The sequence below is a fragment of the Chionomys nivalis genome, chromosome 18 (genome assembly GCF_950005125.1).
Source record: "Chionomys nivalis chromosome 18, mChiNiv1.1, whole genome shotgun sequence".
Classification (NCBI taxonomy): Eukaryota; Metazoa; Chordata; class Mammalia; order Rodentia; family Cricetidae; genus Chionomys; species Chionomys nivalis.
The window spans coordinates 18,263,342-18,278,272 of NC_080103.1; the positions used below are offsets into that span (position 1 = coordinate 18,263,342).

The window sequence follows — 14,931 nt, forward strand, 5'->3', positions numbered from 1 at the left end:
GGGGCATTGATTGTTCTTCCAGAGGATTCAGGTTCAATTTCCTGCACCTACATCCATCTTACAACCATCCGTGATTCTTGTTCTAGGAGATCCAATGCCATCTCTGGCCTCTTTGGCTACCAGGCATGCATACAGACTCATACATGCAGGCAAAATATCCATGTACGTAAAATTAAATGAAATATTTTTAACACAAGCAAAATTACTTATTTATTTTTACTTAGTTATTTGTTTTCTTCTTTTGAAACAGAATTTTACTATGTAGACCAGGGTAGCCTCAAACTCACAGAGATCTGTCTGCCTCTGTCTCCTGAGTGTTGGGCGTAAAAGTACACATCATCATATTTCAAAAATAACATTTTAGGAAACTAACAATGTATGAAAAAGCCATAAGGAACTCAAATAATAAAATGATTTGAACAGACAAAACTATCTGAGTGAATGAAGCTGTCCCTAGAAACCATAGGTTATAAAATGAAAATTCCAGTGCCAGAGGTAGGCTACCCCCCTATGAGTTGTTGGACAGGAAGGTCTCTGACCTTTAACACACACACACACACACACACACACACCAAGCAGCTGCCACTGCTGCTGGTTTTCCACCAGAATTAAGACCTCGTCGCCAAACATGCTACACACTTTGGTTGCAGGACATACTGAAATCAGGCTGGTAGTAAAAAGCTTCCTTCCTGTTGGCTGAATCTCATCGTGCTGAGCGGCGCTCTGCAGGCTGCTGGGGGAGGATTGCCATCAGTGTTATTATTTAGCTGTGGACACTACATGCAGCAATACCTACTGGCCGGGCAGTATGAGCCCACACAAACAATAACAGCATGTCTGTTAAACGGGTAACCAGCAGCTTTCTCTTTGGATTTGATGCCCTCACCTTATGAGTGGTACTGTAACTCTGGTTACAAGTTCTGGCTGGGGAGGTCACAGCCCTTGTAAGGCACCTACTGCTGTGGTTTGCCTAAAGGGACGTGATGTACCCGTCTAATTGCCTTCTATGCCCACATAGACTTTGTGCCCATAGACTAGTGATGCTTTCAGTTTTGGTCAGAGAACTTTGCAGTGGCAGGCAGTGACTGTAGAGACAACTGGCCAAAGTACTGAGAATAAACAACTGTTGAGTGCTGAGCAGTAATTGGGACATCTACACCACCATTCACTACCCTACTGCAAAACGTCCGGAAACATCACCAAAGGGGCAGAAAGAATATAGGAGCCCCGTAGACACTGGGTTGAGGAGGTGTGGAGTGCCGGTCTCTGAGTGGGACTTGGGTGTTGTACTCTTGAACTCATAGATGCTGTATTACTTGCACAGGATTGAGTATGCCAGCACTCTGTCCCATGTGGCCCCAACCTGAAGATTTATCCGCAGTTAACAGTTGATGAGGAAGAGAGACATTTTCTTCTGTATGCAGACCCTGGTAAGCTACGATGGCTCCTGTAAACAGCCCAAAGAAACTCACTGGGATTTAAAACATAAAAAAAGACATAAAGTGGAAGTTGGGAGGACAGTTGGGGAGAGGAAAGGGGTTAGGAGTGAGAGGGGACAAGAGAGGACAACAGGGTGGATGGGCAGAGAATGTGATCAGAATCCATTAAGTACAATATGAAAATGTCGTAATACAATCCGTATATGTATGACTAATATATGATAATAAACACATTTTAAAAAGATCTCTTCCTTCCTTTTCATGGTCCTCTTTCTATTTTCATGCGGGACACAGAGATACACACAGACACACAGACACACACACACACACAGATTTAAACCTAAATTCCCATTTGAGAAAAAAAATAATACTTGTCTTTTTGTGTCTGACTTAACTTTCATATATTTCTGTAATTTTAATTTATAGTTAACTTGGAATTTTAAAAGCATTTTATTTTATTCCTGAGACAGGGCTTGGTATGTAGTTCAGATAGTCCTGGGACTCATAGTGATTCTCCTGTCTTAGTTTCCTGAGCGCTGGTGCTACAAGCATATACTTATGCCCTGAAGAATTTTGTGTTCTTTTTAAAAATAAAATTTCCACAAATTTTGTATGTTTTAAAATAGTCAAATATTGCGTTATTTACAGTGGCGAGAAATTTCCTTTGAATGCTAGATGAGGATTATCTGGGAGATATTGCAATATCCTCAGAAACTATTGCTCAAGAAAAATGGTTCATTTTAATTTATGTGGACTACAACTGAAACTCCTTTATCTGGAATATTAACTTCAAGTTGCCTACCAAGGGCTCAACCGAGAGAATGCAGCATGTTTTGTGTGCAAGCACCATGATTTTTCTGAAGGGGGTTTGACTAATGCAGAACCAGAAAGGACTGCTGGTGTCTCCAGCTGAGGAAGTCCAACCTGCACCTTTCCCAGTTTCCATACTTGAGACTAATTTTGTAACATACTCTTTGCTGAACTTCCTCCTTTAGAGATGATATATTTGTTTGGGGCTGTTTTCACACCGAGTTAGACCTTGGGTGGATTCGTACCCATTGAAGAGAGAATTTATGCAAACGGAGAATGAGGAAGCTTTAGCAGCCTGCCTGCCAAGGCACAGGGGCCGTGAGTACGGGACAGCTTCCTGAAACGGGATCTTTTCCAAGACCATGGCTGTAGGATAAATGACTTCATGGGAATCCGTTCTTTAGGCTCTCTCTCTCTCTCTCTCTCTCTCTCTCTCTCTCTCTCTCTCTCTCTCTCTCTCTCCTCTCCTCTCCTCTCCTCTTCTCTATCTCTAGTTTTTTCTTTTTTACATTTAGTGTTTTTTTTTAATATTTATTTATTTATTATGTATACAATATTCTGTCTGTCTGTATGTCTGCAGGCCAGAAGAGGGCACCAGACCCTATTACAGATGGTTGTGAGCCACCATGTGGTTGCTGGGAATTGAACTCAGGACCTTTGGAAGAGCAGACAATGCTCTTAACCCCTGAGCCATCTCTCCAGCCCCTATCTTCGGTTTTTGAGAGAGAGAGGTCTTGCTTTTTTGCCCAGGTGTCTCAGACTCCCAGACTCACTGATCCTCCAGCTACCTGAGTGACCACTCCTGAGTAGCAAGGACTCCAGATTGTGCTGCCATGCTCAAGTCTCCTGAGACTTTCTGACCTAGAATCTGTATCACTCTCAGCAAGGTAAATTTTAGTTTTAGTTCCTTTTTGTTCCTTGACTATTTCCTAGCAGTGCATTCTGGGGATATTGTGCCTACTGCCTTCCAGGGCTTCTTATCCTGTATAGAGCAGTGCACCTCGTGTTTATGTTCTGAACCCAAATAAGGACCAAAGCTATTACAGGTTTGTAGAGGTACAGAGACTAACACTTCCCTTAATGGGGGCCAGTGATACCCCAGCCCTGGAGGAGACTGCCTGTCAGAGGCCGTTGACTTTGCTTCCTCTAAAAGAAAATGTGATGTTTGCATGGGAGGCTTGACAGGTTTGGAACCAAACTGCCTGCTCTGGCTTTGGGGAGAACAGTCCAGGTAGAAGACAGGTAACTCCAGTGTCTGTCTCCTTTCCTGCAGAAGGGTGACGGGTGTCACCCAGGCCTTTCTGCTCTGCTCACGGGGAATGTGGAAAGGGTGAACTCACCCTTACCTTATAGAGCCGTGTTTCTGCCTTTTCTCTGGGAAGCAGTGAGAGAGGGGGCTGCTGTTTGAAGGTGGCGGAGTGGAACAGTCTCTGAGCTAAGCCGACCACAGTTTAAGGTTCTGGTTAGCCTCTTGTTTGTTACATTTGAACTGTAGCCAAGTTTCTTTGTTGAGAAAGGAAGGCACTAGGGCCCTGGAGGGAGATGAGAGCTTTGTTGTGTGACCACAGAAGCTTGTTTCGCACTAATTTCCTCTAGGGCTTGTGATGAAGTCAGTAAACCACAGCCTCCAGCGTGCTGTGCTCAGGCGGTGGCAGCAGCTTCTTGGTGGTGTCTTGGCCATGACACACATTTGACATGCCCTCCCTTAATTCTCTCACAGACTCTTGCTCTGCGGTATGGACCAAAGAGAAATTCTGCAGCGGTTACTGAATGAGGCCCAGAAAAAGAAAAATAACAGTGAGGAATTTGCCAATGAATTTCTGGTGAGTTCTGTGATTTTTTGTTTTTTTTAAGAGGAGTTAGATACACCGTTTAACAGTCTGCTGTGTCTAACCTGCCGAAGCTGAATTTCTGTAGGGACAAAGTGAACATCAGAGCTTGGAGTAGAAGGGGTGGGTGGGTGAAGAAAAGCTAAAAACATAACTTCTCTGACTTTTAATATAGCTGTGGGTTCAGTGTTTTCCCAGGTATGTTGGTTTTAATGTTGTGTTTGCTAGTTCTTTTGAGTTTATCAATCCTATAGAAGGTCTAAACAGATGTATGAACACTAACACTTTTCGAGCATCTGGAGAAAGCATTTGAGTTATGATTTATGCTTCAAATTACTCATTTTAATCGATACCAAAAAGAAAGAGACTAAGAGGAACTTTCCATGTAGTATGGTACTTTTAGACTCCTGTCTAGAATACCATTTGGATGACAGGTTTTTGAAGACCACCAAAACTACCATTTGCCATCTTTTTCTCCTTTCCCTTTGTTAAGGACAAGTTGGTTATTAGAACAAGTGGTTTCCTTTTTGGCGCTCACTGGGTTTCTTTAACTTCTATTGTTTGAAGAAGTGAACTGGCTAGAGTGGGAAATAGAGACATGTGTGGGACGTGGAGTGCGAGGCAGCCTGGGAGCAGGTGGACCTGGTTATCCAGATGGCAGTGAGTTCCCTCGAGGGGAGCTGTAGCTGCCAACCCAGTGAAAGCTGGCCGGCTACATGGGAGCGCGGGACCTGACAGGCCTGACATGTTTTTGACTTTCTGTTTTGCTTGCTTTTTGTTGTATCACTATGTAGCTCTGTCTGGCCTGGAACTGTCTGTGTAGATCAGGCTTGGCCTTGAACTCACAGACATTCTCCTGCCTCTGCCTCCTGATTGCTGGGGTCAAAGGCACATGCACCACCACACCAACCTGATGAGTTTCAAAATGCTTCCAGTTGGTCACACATTTTATGTAGTTTATCTAAGGATGATAAACCATAGCCCTTCAGCTTTGAATTGAGAAAAAAATAAAGAAAATCTTTATTTTCTAACTTACAAAATTAGGAAAATAATATATTTCTCATCTACTCTCGTTGAATTATTGTGATATTACAATAATTAAGTGAACAAGGGACTGTGAAGGTGCCTAGAGTCCTAGTTACTTGGAAGGCTGAGATAAGTTGGATTATGAGTTCAAGGCTAGCCCATGCAACTTAGAGGGACTGTGTCTCAAAAACAGAGATCATTCAGTAATATTTGTTGAGCAGTTACTGTATACTACCTTTTTTTCTTCACCCTAGGATACAATAGTGAACAGAATATCTTTGCTTTCCAGAGCTAGTATTCTAGGACCAGATATTAGATGAGAAAACACTCTATGATGTTTTACTGAACGGGTTTCATGATGAGATTTCACTGTAGGCTAGCCTACAGCTGCTCAACTTTGATGCTAACATGTTATGCCAGCTCAACTTTCAGATGGTCATGGTGTCATAAAAATGTATTCTTTCTGCCACGAGTCCTCAGGGTAGATTTGCCACAGGGCAGAGTTGCCCATATGTCTGCTTAGATAGCTGGTTGCCTCTTGACTGTTGTTCTTGAACGAATTTATGAAGATATAGAGGGAAAAGGTGAGCTGAGTGGCAGTGCCAGCCTCTGTTTTACTTTGGTTATATTTTTCAAAACAGCAGATTGTATGTCTATATTTTAACCCATTGTAGAGGTCATTATAATCTTTCACTAAATCATGGCAGCCACCTCCTGACTGTTTTCTTTGCTTCTAAAGGCCTTGTTCCACTTTTAGCTAATTTTCTTAGACAAGGTCTCACTATGTAGCCTTAGCTGGCCTAGAACTCATTCTATAGACCAGACTAGCAATGAACTCAAAGATCCACCTACCTTTGCCTCCGAGTGCTGAGATTAAAGGCGTGTGCCACCATGCCTGGCCCCAAGTAGTCTTTTAATGATATGAACCTGATTATGTTTTCCTCGACTTAAGAACTTTATACAGCTTATATTTTTTTTGGCTGCTTGTAATTTTGAACTATCATATATATTTAGAAAACTACATAAGATGTGTGGCTTTAATGAAAAGGAGCCATTGCCAATGTAGTCACCACCCAGATCAAGAACTACAGTACCATCAAACTCCAAAAGACCCCCCCTTCCCCGGCAGACTTCTCCACCCACCCCACCCCACTCAAGGACAAATCACTGTCCTGGCTTTATAGTCATCATTTCCTTGCTCTTTTTGCTCCTGATTTTTAAGAGCCTTGTTTTGGGGTGGTGATTAAGTGGAACCTCACTGTTCACTGACTCATGACCTCCAGTGGAAAAACAAGAGCTTCACCCTCAGCCCCACCTAAAGGCTCAACTGAGACACCAGAAAAATAGCGTTGGGAGGGGAGGCATTGGGAAGTGGCCCAGCTTGGCCCAGGGAAATGCTGCCATCAAATGGGAGGTTTTCCACTTGACTGCTGCCCACAGTCCATCTTAAGCTCTTGATGGTTCCTCGGGACTTGGTGCTTCTGAGATTTCAGAACTAATTCTGTGACATGAAGCTGTTGCTAACTAGCCTGGTGGCGTCAATCAAACGTCATATAGACTTCTGTGCAGCGACCCCCTCCAAAACAGAAACCGAAGAAACGAAACCTAGTTCCATGGCTCAGATTTCAGTCCTGACTTCTATTTTGTTGGGGTTTTTAAATTACTATTATTGTTGCTTTACTTTGTGGCCCTGGCTGACCTGGAACGCACTATGTAGACCAAGCTTGGCCCCAAATTCCCAGTGATTGGCCTGCCTCTGCCTCCTATGTGATGGGATTAAAGGTGTGTGCCACCAAGCACACTCTCCTCTTTTAAAGAAAGATTTATATTTTATGTGTACGAATGTTGTTTTGCCTGCACGCATATATATGCAGTTTGGTGCCTGCCCATTGCCTGTGGAGGCTGGAAGAGAGGATTGGATTCCTTGGAACTGGAGTTACTGGGGATTGTGAATGACTGTGTGGGTGCCTAGAACTGAATCTTGGTCCTTAGCAAAAACAGTAAAGCCCTCTTCACTGCTGAGCCATCTTTCCAGATCCTTCTTTCTTTTTACGTTTTAAAAAAAATAGCATTGTGTGTGTGTGTTCACTTTTACGGCAAGAGCGTAAAAGTTAGAGAACAACTTGGGAGAGAGAGTTCTCTTCTTCCACCATGTGGGTCCTGGGGACTGAACTCAGTCATCAGGCTTGGCACCAGAGAGCCTTGCTGAGCTATCTCGCTGACCTTGGTCCTAGCTTCTGCTTTGGTCAGGTATAAGGGTACAATGTTCATAGCTGGTGGCAGACCTGCTGTGACAGCAGGTGAAAGTGCCACACTGCTTATGTCCTTTCCTAGTGCCGCACTAACCAAACGCAGTACCCTTTCAGTGCATGCTGTGTGCTTCCTTTCGCCTTCGCCATTCCTGCGGTCCTCTTAACCTGGCTAGATCCAAGGCTTGCTTAGATTTCCATTTGATGATCATGTTCTAGACAAGCTTCTTTTGTATTCTCTCTCTTCTCCTCTCTCTTCCTCCTCTCATGATGGTGAAGGCTGAACACATATTAGGTAAGTGCTCTACCACCAAGCTATGTCCTCAGCCATGAGAAAACTTCCTCTTTTTAAAACTTATTTTAAATGCATTTTAATAGATATTTTCCCTACATGTATGTCTGTGCACCAGGTGCATCCTGGTGCCCATGGGAACCAGTGTTGGGCTCTATTACACTCTAATAGAATGTATCTCCTGGGACTGGAATGACAGACAGTTGTAAGCTGCCACGGTGGGTGCTGGGATTCAAACCTGGGTCCTCTGGAAGATCAGCCAGCGCTCTCAACTGCTGAGCTATCTCTCCAGTCTCAAGGGCCCTTCTTTTTTTTTTTTTTTTTTTTGGTTTTTTGAGACAAGGTTTCTCTGTGGTTTTGGAGCCTGTCCTGGAACTAGCTCTTGTAGACCAGGCTGGTCTCAAACTCACAGAGATCCTCCTGCCTCTGCCTCCCGAGTGCTGGGATTAAAGGTGTGTGCCACCACCGCCCGGCAAGGGCCCTTCTTGATCTACCTAAATAGACCAAATCATCTGTGATAAGTGCTTGTTAATATGATCTATACTTTTTATAGCACTGACCACAATTTCAATTTTAAACTTTGTGTGATTACTGCTTCCTTATCAGATTGAAACCTCACGAAGGCAATGTTCATACCTCATTCTGATAGTATTGCTTCTCTTTATGATTTCTACAATATTTAACAGTTTCCAAAATGACATATAGTTCCAAGCTGGCACAATGGCTCAGTAGGTAAAGGCGCCTGCTGACCAACCTGACGACCTATGTTGGATGCCTGGAACCCACATGGTAGAAAGACAGAACTGACTCCTGCAAGTTGTCCTCTGACCTCTATGCGCATGCCGTGGCACACATACCCTGCCCCCTACTGAATAAACAAGTAAATAAATGTAATTTAGAAAAGTTTAAAGATTCAGCTGTCAACTTAGCAACAGAGTGCCTGCCTAGCACACTCAAGGCCCTGAGTTCAAGTCCCCAGCACCACACACTCACAAAACAATCACACGACTCACAGTCATGTAACTAAAATTTCAAACGTACCGTCTAATATCACAACCTGTGCCCTTTGCTCTCAACTCCTGCGTGCAGTCATCCACTGGCCTTAATGATCTAAGTTTTTGAGAGCCCTAAAGGGTAACATCTAGACAATAAATGCTTTCCACATGGCATCGACTTCATGGTTAGGAATAAAGAAGGCATATGTATTCTTCAGATCAAGAAATGGGATTGCTGGGGCTAGAGACGTGGCTCAGGTAGTCCAGTGGCTGATACCTAGGACCGCACAAAGAAATAGGCTTGGTGATATAAACCTGTATTCCCTGCATTTGGGGGGTAGAGGAGGTAGGAGTTCAAGCTTATTTTCAGCCTGGTCTATGAGAGACCCTGTCTGAATGGACGGACAGACAGACACACACACACACACACTCATACACAAATGCCCACTGCACAGAAAGCCCCTGGGTGCTCTTCTAAATAATCACACCCCGACCCCACCCTCCCCACCCCCAGAAGATAGAAGCCAACACTATCTGAATACATTTTGGGCTTTCTGCATTGCTTTACGTATTCCACTAAACAATAGTTTTTAAACGTTTTTGAACTGTATGTAGATGAAATTCTGTCAAATGTCTTGTGTCTTATGGAAAAGCTTATCAGTTTTGTGCATGTGTAGTCACTGTTGTGATTTCTGTCAAGGCTCCGTAGATGCAATTCTTGCTGCGGGTCATAGAGAGAGTGTTGAGAGTTGTCGAGCAGCCACTGGGTGTTCTAGCTTGCTTTCCCGTTTCTGCGATAAAGCACTGACCAAAACCAGCTTGGAGAGGAAAGTTTAATCTAGATTAAACTTCCACGTCAGAATCCAACTTTCAGGGAAGGCAGGTCAGGAACTCAAAGCAGGAACTGAAGCAGAGGCCAGGGAGGAATGCGGCTTCCTGTCTTATGGTGTCCTCAACCTGCTTTGCTACACAACCCAAGACCACCTGCCCAGGGTGGCACTGCCCTCACTACACTGGGCTCTCCCACGCCAGACATTAATAATATTAAAATAATAATAATAATAATAATAATGCCCTTTAGACTTGCCTACAGGTCAGTCTGATGGAGGTGTTTTCTCAGTCAGGGCTTCCTCTTCCCAAATGACTTTAGCTTGTATTGAGTTCATGAAAACTAACCAACACGGCTGGTGCTCCCAGGTTTGAATCACCACAGAGCAAATTGTAGCTTTGCTGGTCTCAAAAGAAGTTTTATTTCTTTTACCCTAGCTTGCCCTTCTTTTCTTCCTTCCTTCCTTCCTTCCTTCCTTCCTTCCTTCCTTCCTTCCTTCCTTCTTTCTTTCTTTCTTTCTTTCTTTCTTTCTTTCTTTCTTTTTTTAATTTTGAGACAGGGTATCATTAAGTTGCCCAGGCAGACATTGCAATCCTCCTGCCTCAGATCCTCTGCCCCAGGAAAGTAGCGGAATCACAGGCTTGCGCATCCTGATCTGGCTGTGAGTCTGTCTTTATTACACACACAAAGACTGACAAATCCAGGACCTTGCCCTTTCTAAGCAAAGGCTCTACCACTCAGGTGCTCAGCTACATCAGAGCCTAGTCATTCTCTGTATATTGCAGGCTTTTAAAATGTGTATTTACAGTAATGATACTAAGCAAGTGGCCATGGGCACAGGACCCCTTGCACAGCAAGTGCTCAAGCATTTGTGGAATTAAAACAACTCGTGAAAACAAGCCTGTCACATGAGCATACCAGTGAGCCTTTACTGAAGTAAATTGTTGCATTTATCAATTTGCAGGGTTGTTTTTGTTGGTTTTTTTTCCCCACCAGCAGCAGAATAAATGTATTTATCTCTGAAGCTGGTTTCTCCTAGCTCCATCTCCAGCCATTTGCTCAGGAATATCTAGTCTCGTGTCTTCAGTTGTTCCCAGGATAGTTTTGACATACCTTTTGCCATTTTCTCATATCTTCGTTCATCCTAATTTAAACCTCTTGGTTTATTATTTCCAGTTTGACTGTTGCCTACTCAGTTGCTCCCTTAGCCAGTGCAATGGAACACCCTCGCCTGTCTTGTTCCCAGTGACTGTGTCTACTCAGGGCCAGCCGCATCATCCATTCCTATTGCTAATAGCCCTGTCCACTGACTGCAGAGTCTAAGCTCTGACTCCATTCCTTTGTACTCATGCTTTCTCGGTCTTGTTGCAGTCTTGGTAAACCATCTGCATTCACAAGGCATCGAGAAGCAACCTTGCAGAGCTCTAGAGACAGACAAACTCTGCTTCCATTCTCCCCTTAGTAGACAAGGGCCAAGTCTCAGTCTCTCTCTCTCTTTCTCTCTCTCCAAAATACAACATCTGCTATGCCTTCTGTATGCTAGCTTCTTAAATTTGGGTCATGTAGCTGAACTGAGTCATAAAAAATTTGGCAAGAACAGATTTTTGAACTCCAAACAGCCAACATTTGATTCAGATTCAAGTACATACCAGCATTGCACGGTGCCACTTTTCCTGCAGTCTCGGCTCTAAACAATTTACGGGCTCAGTTTGCTCCGACCCTGCAAGCGAGCCATGCAATACTAACAAACACTGCCAGAAATCCTCTGCTCTAATTTGACTCTTTCCAATGAACTGCACTTCATCTGTATGTACATTTCATTTGTGTGTACAACTATACACACAAGGTTTTCTGGGTTCTTAAAAGCATGATGATTTAAGTATGGAAAACAACAACTTAGTATTTTCTACCATCGTTTCTCCGCCACCGTGTCAGATAAGTATATCTTTGGATTATTTTATGTTAGAACATTTGTTTTAAAAATTGAGGTCTGAGTTGCTGATTGAGCTTCATTAAAAATATTCATTAATTAAATTTTGATTTGAGATTAGGATAGAATTTCCAAAATTTTCTGATATAACCCTAAATATACTTTCACCATTTTCATAGTATCTGTTTATGTGAAGTGGCTTTCTTGGATCTGCTAATTATAAAATCAAAATATTTCTCAACTCTGAAAACATTGAAGTTGCTTTGTTCTGTGGTATCAGATACACAGTCAAGATCTAAATCTTTACATGTGTATGTGTATGTATGTGCGCATGTGTGTGTGTGTGTGTAGCAAATGTTGTGAGTATGTGAAGGTCAGAGGTAAACTTTCAGGAGATGGTTTTCTGCTTTTAGCATGTAGGAATCAAATTCAGGTTGCCAAATGGGCAGTAGGTGCTTTTACCCATCAAGCCATCTTGCTGGCCCCAAAATTTATTTATTTTTTATTTTTTGGAAACCAGAACATTTATTTTATGACAGATTGAAATCCTCAAGATGAACTGGATGCTGCAACAGCTGCCCTCTTGGGTTTAGGGGTTGTCCCTTCACGGAATCCATGTCTGAATCTTTGGTAGACAATTTTTAGGTGCCTCATCTGCCCAGTCCCGGTAGTGTTTCACCTCTTAGCCTTGGCACTCCAGTTATACTTTTCCTTGCGCTTGGCAGGGTAGCTGCATTTGCCACAGGTAGACTTCTGAAGGTGGTAGACCTTAGAGCCACAGCGGTGGCACAGCATGTGTGTCTTGTTGCGACGCTTTCCAAAGGATGACGTTCTGTTTGTCATCTTGCTTCTGCCGCCAAGGCCAAAGAGACTGGAAGACCCAAAATTTATTTTTTTTAATGTAAAAATAAACCCGTACATACATTCCATTAGTATGAAAGGCTTGCTTTTCATCTTTAATAAATGTTAAGATTTCTTTTGCTGAGTAGCACCATGGAGGTTGGCAAGAATAAGTGCCTTCCAAAAGGCCTTAAAAGGGGAGCAGAGAAGAAAGTGATGCGTTTTCTGGCAATGATTGGCATGATGTGACAGCAGCAACTGTGTTCAGCAGTAGGACCTGGAGAAACACTGATCACAGGAACCCACATCCATATCTGCTGACCCTGAGAGTCCTGTGTTGGAAGTGAGCCTTGCTGACCTGCAGAATGATAAAGCTGCCTTTAGAAAGTCAGGCTAAGGCTGTTCAAGGAAAAAACTTTCCATAGCATGCATCTTACCCAGGAAGGAATATGATGAATGGCCGAGAAAATGGTAGAACATGGCTGAGGTTCATGCCAATAGCAAGCAACCCACGGTCGTTAGTTTCACCTCTTTTGTATTGGTTTTATTAAAATTTGCAACAACAAAATCTACACTCTGTGCTCTCAGGTCTGTCTGACCCAAAAGGAGATGATGGAGATCATGATCTGGGAGGCACAGACAAACTACCTGAAAGAAGTGGTTAACAAGGTGATTTCAGGCAGCATTGAGAGAGATGTAAGAAAGCTTGCCCATGTATCCTTTTCATGGCTAGGAAAGAAAAATTGCAGGAGCCTAAGTGTCCACGGGGACACTCGTGGGGCTCTGCGGTGAAAGTGGCAGTTCAGAAAGGCCTCCCAGGGACAAGACAGCTTCTGAAAGCTCAAGAATTTGTTCAAAATTCAGTTTTTTCTTTACAAAACACGTTATATGCTTTATTACTATCTTTGGGCAACAAACAGCCCTTTCACAGGGTCACCTAGATCATCAAAAACACAGATATTCACACTACAGTTCATAACAGTAGCAAAATTATAGTTATGAAGTAGCAATGAAATAACTTTTTCGGTTAGGGGGTCACCACAACATGAAGATCTGTGCTAAAGGGTCACAATGTATGTATCAATGAATTTTAAAAATAAACTGATAATTGATTGTCAGTATTTGATTAGATGTCTAATTTTTTAATGTCTGTATATCTAGAGTCACATTAAAGTCTCTCAGGTGGAAAGAGATCAGCAGTTCTGTTCTGTACTGTAGTATCAGGTTTCAAGCCAAAGATACTACCGTCTTATGATTTCTGTTTTTCTTTCTTTGTTTTCTCTTGGCAGTGACTTAATTTATTTACTAGCACTTTTGAGAAAAACATGCGCAAGACCGAGTCTTCTCTTCTTGACTCTGTGAGCTGGAGCTCCATTCTGTTCTCATTTCTTTTTTTTTTTTTTGGTTTTTCGAGACAGGGTTTCTCTGTGGTTTTGGAGCCTGTCCTGGAACTAGCTCTTGTACACCAGGCTGGTCTCGAACTCACAGAGATCCGCCTGCCTCTGCCTCCCGAGTGCTGGGATTAAAGGCATGCGCCACCACCGCCCGGCCTGTTCTCATTTCTTGAGACAGCCTCGGTTTACAGAGAAAAGGAAGTCACCGTTAGCTTACAAGCACCCACGGTCTAGTTTCTACATTTCCCGCCCTATTTCAGGATCCGTAGGCTGACGGCTTCTCCATTTATCCTCTGACAGGCTATTGCATCGAGTTCTCTTGAGGATGCCTCCTCAAGGGACTAGGAGCCCCTACTTTGACCCTCTGACCTGTTCTTTCTTCCCAAACCTTAACCCACACCTGGTAGCCCTGCATTTTACACTGGACCTTTCCCCTTGTTTCTGTTGTAGCTTATCAGGTTTGGGGCCCTGTTGTGTTTGAGCCTGGGAGCTTCAGGGTTAGCAAGAAGAGAAGATTTGAAACGAGGATTCGAGAGTGGTCTGACCACAGGTAGACGTCACAGGAAAAAATTAAAGTCTTTCACACTTCCTAAGTTAACAGTTCTATAGGTATTTCCTGTGTCATGCTTCGGTGAGCGTCACCCTCTGTCATCAGTCAGATGACTCCAGGAGCAGCAAAAGAAAGAGCTGTTCTAAAGGGCACAGTGAAGATTAAACAAGCCTCGATACGCACATGCATAACCTTTGTCTGTGACAGCTTGCCCAAAGAGTGTCCTTTAAAAAAACAAAACCAAATAAAATTAGTACAACAAAGAGGATGTACCGACTCTGGAAACTTCTAGAAAGACTTGTTTGGGGACTCTTTTTAGAAGTCAGAACACCCATGGCAACATAAAAAGGAATGTAAGAACAGAGAGAGATGAGGAGGAGTGGAACCTCAGTGGAAGAACTTGTGAGAGCTTAAACTGCGTGTGTTTGGGGAGGGCGTGTGTGGGGGTGACACCACAACTTGCAGGAATCCCTTTTCTCTTTCTCCATCATGGAGACCCCAGAGATGAGACTCAGGTATCAGGCTTGCCCATAGGTGGATTTGCCTGCCAATCAATTGCACCAGCCCACCAGAAGTTTTGATGGTGTCTCAATGTTTCTGGTGTCTGTGTCATGTTCTTAATTCAATTCCCAAGCTAGTTCATTAGCATAATTATCTTAGTTTAAAAATATGCTGTTTAGCATCTCCTGCCCTCTCTGGCTCTGAAATCCATAGGAATTCACACAATGGTGCAAAACCCGGCTCCAAG

General features: G+C 43.3%; 1 protein-coding gene and 1 pseudogene across 1 annotated transcript in view; one reads left to right on the top strand and one right to left on the bottom strand.

Annotated features, from left to right (window-relative positions):
* Positions 1-3,907: 3,907 nt before the first annotated feature.
* Ptpn22 (protein tyrosine phosphatase non-receptor type 22) overlaps positions 3,908-14,931 on the top strand; it is a 49,904-nt gene continuing 38,880 nt past the window's right edge. The window contains exon 1 of the mRNA XM_057793547.1: positions 3,908-4,072. Within this exon, the coding sequence (XP_057649530.1) occupies positions 3,986-4,072 (87 nt within the window). The 5' untranslated portion in view covers positions 3,908-3,985. The remainder of the gene's footprint in view (positions 4,073-14,931) is intronic.
* LOC130889671 (60S ribosomal protein L37-like) lies at positions 11,949-12,242 on the bottom strand (annotated as a pseudogene).